Genomic DNA, 8,536 nt, shown 5'->3' with positions numbered 1-8,536 from the left:
GCAAAAATTTAAGAGTGGTAATGTCCATTCCAGTTACAAGGAAAGGGCCAGTTTCTTACATTGCTGGTGGAAGTGTAAATTGCTATAATCTTTTCCAGAAGTAACCTGATACAGTATCAATGAAAATTTAAAATATACATTCTGGGGGGTGCCTGGATGGCTCAGTCGGTTAAGCATCTGACCAGCTCAGGTCATGATCTCAGGGTCCTGGGATTGAGCCCCAAGTCAGCACTCAGCGGGGAGTCTGCTTGTCCCTCTGCCCCTCCCCCTGCTCATGCTCTCTCTCTCTCAAATGAATAAATAAAACTTTAAAAATGAAAATAAAATAAAATACACATTATGCTTATTGGAATCTAGCATCAAAAAAACAAAAAGCACTGATACACACATTTAAAGATATTTATTGTAGCATTGCTCATGTTGAAACAACAGAAACTGCTCATCGATAGTTCCTATTTGAATAAATTAACATATAGCTATATTTTTGTATCAAAAGCTCATAACAAAATTTGAGAACAGTACAATAATTTTCCAAATCAAGTAAAGCCCTTAATCATTCTTTTGTCTCTTTTTCCTTATAGACTATTTTTAATATATTTACATTTTGCAGAAATAGTACTATATATCATGTTAATAAGTTACTAATCAATAGCCTATGAAAATGCCTCATTAAAATTCCATGTGATAATCTGACAAATTGTGTTTTTCAGAAGAAGCGTATATCAATTTTTGGCAACTTTAAAAAGACGTAAAAGTTAATTTGGTCTTAAAATCATGGTATATAAATTCATTGGCAAAAATTTTTTTATTTTTTTAATACATGAATACAAAGAAAAAAATCTACAAATTTCGTTCTTCTCCATTGATAAGACCATATTTTGTTTTAATCTGCAAGGAATACTGGCCAAAATAATTCTGCTTTTTAAAAATATATATATACCACTCAGAGTTAATTTCCAGGAAAAAAAAAGAAGAAAAAAAAAAGCTTGAGGGATGTACACAAACACAAAAGAAGAGCAAGAAAGCTAGAGTAAAGGTATATAATTTTAACATCATGTTTCTGTTCTCCAGTGTCCCTGTGTATCCTAGGCTGTTTCTTCCGCACTTGGCTGGTTACATAGGAACTAAATAAGACCCTGTTGAGATGCTCAAGCTGCTGGTTCCCTAGAGTTTCCCCAAAGTTCTCATAAAGGCACCTGAGATATAAAATCATGAATTTTCCCATGAGTCCCCATAAAACAATGTCATCTGTCCCTTCGCCAATGTTCCAGCGCACTCTATACTTCTTTTTTTTTTTTTTTAAGATTTTATTTATTTATTTGACAGAGAGAGGGAATACAAGCAGGGGGAGTGGCTTGAGGGAGAAGCAGGCTTCCCAGCCAGCAGGGAGCCAGATGCAGGGCTGGATCCCAGGACCCTGGGACCATGACCTGAACCAAAGGCAGAAGCCCAACGTCTGAGCCACCCAGGTACCCCGCACTCTATACTTCTTATGACACTTAGTTCAAAACACTGAAGGAGGTGAACTTTGATATCTGTGTATGTTATATCCCCCACCAGACTGTAAGCTCCTAGGCAGCAGAGTATGTAGTTCAGAGTCATACCCCAAGTTTTGGGGACACCTGAGAATTCAGCCAGTCCAACCACCCATGTAAAATCTGAGGGCTCTCTACAATACTTCATCAAGCAGAAGAGTTTGTGATGGGGGTACTACCCCCCCCCCACAGCAGCTTGTTCCTTCTTGGGAAAAGTGTAGCTCCTAGTAAAGCTCTCCTATAAACGGAATCAAGATATTTTTCTGAAATTTTAAAATTTAACCCCTCTCTTATCCCTACTGTCACAGGACAGATTGTGAAATAGTAGAACCTTCATATTTTTCCTTCAATCTCCTAACTCAGTGCTTTGCACACAGAAAGAAAGAAAGAAAGATAGAATGAAAGAAAGAGAAAGAGGAAGGGAAGGGAAGGAAAGGAAAGGGAAAGAAAGGAAAGGAGTGAAATGAAATTGATAAACAACCTTCCTCCATCACTCATCAACGTAACAGGGTAGGGCATGATAGTATATTCTCTAAAAGATATTTTATTGGTTTTATAAGATGCCTTTCATTTCACTATCTGATTTTAAGAAGAAATTGTCAGGAATACAATAATGAGAATTCAGAAATTTGCAACATAAATACATTCTTCTACCACAAAAGCTTTCTTACCCCTTTAAGTTGTTCTCATCCCCACTGCAAACAGTCAAGTTTCTTTAACGCTATTGGGATGACCCAAGTGGGCAAAGCTGGGCTGGGACAAGCTGCTTGGTTCTGCCAGAAAGAGTCCATCCCCAAGGGGAAATTTCTTCTCACCTCCAGGATCCCCTGGGCTTTCTGGGCTGACTCAGGACTTCATATGCAGCCTGAATCTCCAGGAAATGCCTCTGAGCCTCCTCGGTTCGGTGCCGGTTGTGGTCAGGGTGCCAGATCTTCACTAGCTGCCGGTATCTTTGATGTATTTCTTCATTTGTTGCCCCCTCTGAGAGACTCAAAACCTTAGGGAAACAGAAGCTGACAAATTAGAATTCCGTAAATTTCAGAGCACCTGGGCCTCTCCTGCTTGCTTGCTAAAGGAGGCTGTGCTATCCCTGGAGTTGGCTTCTACTTGTCTGAGAGAAAGACCAAGAGCCTCAGATTAGAATCCAGCCTTTGGAAACATGGGCTAGCCTGGATCTCATGGCAAGAACGAAGATTTGCCTTGAATCACAGCTGCCCATTTTCTAACCTGGGACTTCACATCCCTGACAAGATCTCTTCCTTGCAAGAGAAATAAGTACATATTATCCACCAAAGACATGTACAAGAATGTTCACAGCAACTTGATCAGAATGGTCCCAAACTGGAACTAACCCAAATGTTCATTAACAGTAGAGTGGATAGATAATGTGTAGTATATTCATACAATGGGATACTATACAATGGAAACAATTTATATTTGTAACAGTATTTATTCATACTGCATGCAACAGTATGAATAAATCTCACAAACATAATGTTGAATGAAAGAAGTCGGACGGGGTGCCTGGGTGGCTCAGTCATTAAGCATCTGCCTTCGGCTCAGGTCATGATCCCATGATCTTTTTTAAAAATTAAATAAATAAATATAAAGAAAGAAGTCGGACATGGGGTGTCTAGCTGGCTCAGTCGGTAGAGCATGTGACTCTTGATCTCAGGGTTGTGAGTTCAAGTCCCATGTTAGGAATGGAGACTACTTTTTTTTTTTTTGAAAGATTTTATTTATTTATTTGACAGAGAGAGGCACAGCGAGAGAGGGAACACAAGCAGGGGGAGTGGGAGAGGGAGAAGCAGGCTTCCCGCCAAGCAGGGAGCCCAACCTGGGGCTCGATCCCAGGACCCTGAGATCATGACCTGAGCCGAAGGCAGACGCCCAACGACTGAGCCACCCAGGCGCCCCGAGAAATGGAGACTACCTTTAAAAAATAAACATAAATAAAATATAAAATATAAATAAAATATAAATAAATTAAATTTTAAAAGAAAGAAGTCAGACATAAAAGAGTATATACTGAATGATTCCATTTATCTGAAGTTCAAGAATGGGCAAAACTAATCTATGGTAACAGAAGTCAGAATAGAGGGATGCAAGGGAACCTTCTTAGTGCTGGATATATCCTATACTTTGATTTGAGTGGTCGTTACATAGATGTATACATAAAACTTATACACTTTATATGTATCTCAATAAAAAGTAAACAACATATATGTATCCTTTTCCCACTCACTATTAGAGCCTCTGTACCTTCACCCATTGCACACAGAAGCCCAAAGAAATCAGGACACTCTTCTAGGGCCCGGCCCAGCAGACATGAAAACAGTACTTCCACGGAAGGGGGCATCATTTCCAATAAAGCTTAGCTTAACTCCCAGAGCTGTCCCAGCCAGGAATGAGAGAGAACAAAGCCTTACCTGGTAAGCCAGCTGACGCTTCTCTTCCTGAAAACTGCTAACAAACTCATAGAGCTTCTCCCACTCCTGGAAGTAGCCGCTGCTGAAGCCAGGATCCCCCACCAGCAGCCTCCAGACCCGGTAAGGCAGAAGGAGGACAGACTCCGTGAGGGGGCCAAGGAGGGGGAAGAAGCTGAACCAACTCAGGAAGGAGCCAAGGGTTTCTGCCACATAGCTGAGGGTGGCTGCTGTGTTGCAAAAGGCGCTGTAGGCTAGTGGGCCTGTGAAAGCCAGGTAAGCCAAGCCCAGACGATAGAGCCGAACACTAAGCGTCTCTGACCCAACTGAAGCTTTATAGCGGCGATGCTTCTGGGCTGTAATGCTGGCAGCCAAGCTAATGGGCAGGATAGCTATGGGGCGGCCGTAGAAGAGAGGGGAAGTAAGAAATGCTGCCCCTAGAGTATTCTTAAAGTCTGAGGTCTGGTTGCCAACAGCAGCCACCAGCAAGACCCCTAAGCCAACTGCCAGTGGGAGGCCCACAATATAGAAGTTGGCCATGAAAGAAAGGCTAATGAGAGCCACCAGGCCAAAATAGATGCCCACTATCATCTGGGCGACAAAGCGAATAAGACTCAGAGGGGGTGTCCTCCCTCCGGAGCTCTGCCTCTGCCGCTCGGTTCTGTTGGCCTGAGCTACAAAGCTTGGGAGCTTCCAGAATTCCCAGAGCCAGCCGAGCCCACCCCCTCCCAGGGTAAGCATCCAGAGCAGTGCATGACTGTCCCGCCCAAGGTATAGGTGGTGGAGCCCAGCAGGGCCCCCTACAGCCCAGAGGGCATAGGTCACCAAGAGCCCCTTGGCCATCCTCTAAGGAAAGGGTGTCAGATCAAGTTCAGTGGCACCTGACATTGCCCAGAATGCAGAAATCTGGGGTCATCTGTGAGAATCATGGCTGTTATGGTCCCAGAGTTATCCTTAGACCCTAAGAGATGGAAAAAAGCAGTGGTAAGACTATATCCAGGTCCCAACCCAGCAAACCATTTCTCCTTCCAACAATAATCAAGTGCAGATCTTCCTGAGTGTCCCTGAAATGCAGATTCTCCCATACCCTTTGATCTGGCACCTCATTTCTGTTTTTTTACAAGCATAGCCACTCCAAATTTAGGAGAGAAAAATGTTTTTAAATACTTTCAGTTGATGTAGAACTCAGCAGATGGACAGAAAAGCAGCAGCTTAAGTTTCAGACCACTGATTCCTGGAATGACTTATGGGGGGAGTGGAGTGAACAGGAGTGAATAGAATGCCCTTCTAAAGTTTCTACACATTTTGAAAGTCCCCTGCCCCTCCCAACGCTCCTCAAGTTCACCCTATGGCTGCCCTCAGACACATGGCCAAGGTTTCAGCCCCTCTCCAGCCTTCCCATCTCTCCAAACCACGCAATCTTCCCACAAGTCACACTTGAAAGAGGGTCCTGAGGTCCCTCCACTTAAACAGCTCTGGAAAACTAACATTTTGACCTAGACCCTGGCACCCCGCAAAGGCGGACTTGGAGTCTCTACAAAGAGGCCTGATGAACACCCAGAACACCAAACCAGATGCCAACGTGTGCCTGCCAGTGTCTCCCCGCTACGTAGAGTGGGCCTCAAGACCACCAGCCAGTTACCTGCTAGTCCCAGGGTGGGCGGCCGTACCTGGGTACTCCGGCTCCCAGACCCCGTCAGACCAGTCATTTCCTTTGACTAGAAAGTCAAAATGGCCCCTCTCACTCCGCTCCCACTTGCATCCAAATGGACTTTGTCTTTCTGTGTTTGCTGTGTCACGGAAGTGGGGCCGTCCGGATCAGGCCCCTCCCTAAGCACCCCCCGCCCCTCCCCGGCCTCTTCGGGATCACCTTTCAGCCTCGGGCTCCTCTCGCCAGCCCTTTCGGTAAAACTCGGTGTAAGGCTTTCAGGGCGCATCCAGCCTCCCCGGGCTCAAAGGGGAGGGCGCAGCGCCCCACTCCGGGCCCAGCTTGCCTGCACCGCGGCACCGCCGCCACCAGGTGGCGCTGCCGCTTACGGAAGGGCGTGGCCGGGCGGGTCTCCAGACTCACCTTGTCCAGTTGCCGGGGCAGAGCAGCCCAGAGCGGTTCCCTACAAACGCAGAAATAGGCCTTTGGTCGCCCCTTTCCACCCCTACAGACGAGAGGGTGACTTGTCCCTCACCTCAGGGTGCGCTCTCTTCCTACTCCGTTGTCTTTCAAGACTGCCATGGATGGCTCCATTTCCAATTCTTCTAAGGCTGACTCACCCATGCAGAGGCCTCAGAGAGGACCTCCAGCCCCCGAGTTTGCCTCATCTGCCCCACCTCCAGGCCTGCCAGTCAGGGGGATTACATCGAGACCTGAGCCTGAGACCTGACGGGCCTCCAGATCTAGCCGGAGCCCAAGTCCGCTGTATCCTGAGGTCTACGGGCAAGAGGCAGAATCAGTAGCAAAAAGGGATATGGGGTGAGGGGCGTCCCATCGGGAGAGCAGAGCGGGAGCGAGAGCGAGGCCGCAGCACCAGAGCAGTCGGCCTTCCTCCCACCTCGATGCTGGGAAGGAGCTGGGATGCAAGATGCCTTCGCTTCAGTGCCCTGGGCTCCAATCCTCGTTCTGCTACGTGACCTTGGCTAAGTCACACCGCTTCTGCGGCCTGTTTCCTCCTCTGTAGAGGAAAGGCTTGGATCTCCAAGGTCCCCCAGCCTTGACTTGGAGGTGCGGTGGGCCTGGTGGCCCACACGCCCGTCTCCTCCGCGTCGCGGACAGAGTGCTTCTGTTCCTCCACAGCGCCAGCCCCTCAGCCCTTATCCCGGCCCGGGGAGGGAACGCGGCTCGCCTAAGGTGCCTGAGGGCTCACGGAGGGGCCAGCGCTGGGAGGGGCCCCAAAGCGACGCTGGAGCCGCCAGCTGGGGGGCGGGGGCGGACAGGGCGCTGAATAATGAATGAGACTTAATTGGGCCCGCTCTGCCAGGCGGTGCGCTAAGCTCGGCAAACAGCTCGGGCGGCGGCGGCCGCCGCTGGACAAACAAACTCGCTCCCCGCGCTGGAAGCGGGGTGGGGGAGGCAGCGGCGGAACGGGGAGGGAACGGGTAGGCCGCCTGGCCCCTGGGCCGCCGCGCGCCGCCAGCTCCGAGGCCCGAGGAACCCAGGGCTGCTGGGCGGCGCTGGCCTCCCAGAGAGTGGTGGTCGGGGACCGGGCTCAGGGTTCGATCCCTGGAAGCGAGGGCCGGGGGGTGGGGGGGGAGAAGCGGATTGTGCGGTGGGAGCCAGGGGCCCAAGGGCGACAGGAGTGCGCGGAAAAGATGGAGAAATGAGTGGCAGGCGGAGGAGAGAGGGAGAAATGAGGGAAGAAAAAGCGCACCGGGGGAGGGGCTGTCGGGGTGGGGACGGGAGAAGAGCAGTTACCGAGAGGAAAGGGAAGACTGATGGAGGAACAAGAGAAGGGAGGCGCGAGGGGCCGGGAGAAGAAGAATTGGAGAAGAGTCAAGGAGAGGGATGGGAGGTGACCGGAATGAGAACGAGAGGGCGTCAGGGCGGGCAGGAGGCGCCCCTGCCTCCGCCTCGCCCCGCCGCGCTCCCGCCCTAGCGCTCTCTCCAGCCGCCCGCACTCACTTTGTCACAATTACGGGGCCGTCACTCGGCCCGGATTGTTTTCCCCAAATTGTTGTTCTATAAACTGGCGCGGGTGGAAGTGGGGGGATCTGACAAGCTGAAGCGGGAGGGGAGGGTCTGAACCGCGGTGGCGGAGTATCTACCCACAAGCGGACCGGGGCGGGCAGGTGAATCCAGCGACCCACGCGGGGACTCTGGTCGGTGCCCCAGCCTCGCTGCAGGTCCCGCTTTTTTAACCTTCCTGGCCCTTCTCAGCCTCGGCTGCCTCGGTTTCCCCAACAGAGGACTGTGAGGATTGGAGGGCAGGGGCCGCCGCGGCAGTTGTATGTGGGGCCCAAACTTCCCCGCTCGCCCATTCTCTTTTGTTCTTGATACCCCGGCCACAGCGGGAGAGGGTCTATCCCAGCTCAGCCGTCCCCAGAGCGCCCCTCGGATGCCTGCTCACTCCCGCTGGATGGCCAGACTCCCACCCCCCACAGGTCTAGGCCACCCCTTGCCCCGCCCGCGCCCTCCAGCCGCTCGGTGCCCCCACGCCACCTTGTCCCTCAATTGCGCAAACATCTGTTGCGCGCCCACTGTGAGCCAGAGCCGCGCCAGCCTTCCTCCCCCCGCACCTCTCCCCCGCCACCCGCCCCTGCCGGCCCGCCCGGCCTGTCGGCTTCGTGACAGCCGCCGCCGAAGCCCAGGCCCCGCGGGAGCGGCCTGAGAGGAGCCGCCGCATGGCTGGCTCCGACACCGGCCTCCCCGGCGGCTCCAGGGGCAACGGAGGGTGGCGGCCGCTGAAGCGAGACCGGAGCCGGCCCGCAGAGTTGGCAGAGCTGGGCCGGGGAGGGGGGAGAACCCCTGCGCGGGCCTGTCTCCCCGTCTCTGAGGCCTGTCGGTCTCCTCATTCCATTGCCCTAGGGTCGGCCCGGCCGGGAGCCCGCCGGGCTCCGCGCGCCTGGGACCCGGTTGGCTCCCGT

General features: G+C 51.4%; 1 protein-coding gene across 4 annotated transcripts; it reads right to left on the bottom strand.

The window, feature by feature from the left end:
• Positions 1–385: 385 nt before the first annotated feature.
• Positions 386–6,789, bottom strand: DNAJC22 (DnaJ heat shock protein family (Hsp40) member C22). Of its 4 annotated transcripts, none has more exons than XM_081821615.1 (3): positions 6,033–6,789; positions 3,965–4,922; positions 386–2,532 (listed from the first exon to the last, which is right to left on the bottom strand). In XM_081821615.1, exons 2-3 carry the CDS (start codon positions 4,802–4,804, stop codon positions 2,347–2,349), a joined length of 1,026 nt encoding a protein of 341 aa, XP_081677741.1. In that variant the 5' UTR covers positions 4,805–4,922; positions 6,033–6,789; the 3' UTR covers positions 386–2,346. The 4 variants fall into 4 exon arrangements, with proteins under 4 accessions (XP_081677741.1, XP_081677740.1, XP_081677739.1 ...); XM_081821614.1 differs by lacking the exon at positions 6,033–6,789 and adding an exon at positions 5,832–5,952; XM_081821613.1 differs by lacking the exon at positions 6,033–6,789 and adding an exon at positions 5,632–5,763.
• Positions 6,790–8,536: the final 1,747 nt, after the last annotated feature.

Source organism: Leptonychotes weddellii, chromosome 5, assembly GCF_054177405.1.
Source record: "Leptonychotes weddellii isolate Sample4059 chromosome 5, ASM5417740v2, whole genome shotgun sequence".
Taxonomy (NCBI): domain Eukaryota; kingdom Metazoa; phylum Chordata; class Mammalia; order Carnivora; family Phocidae; genus Leptonychotes; species Leptonychotes weddellii.
This window is presented reverse-complemented; position numbering and strand designations above follow the sequence as displayed.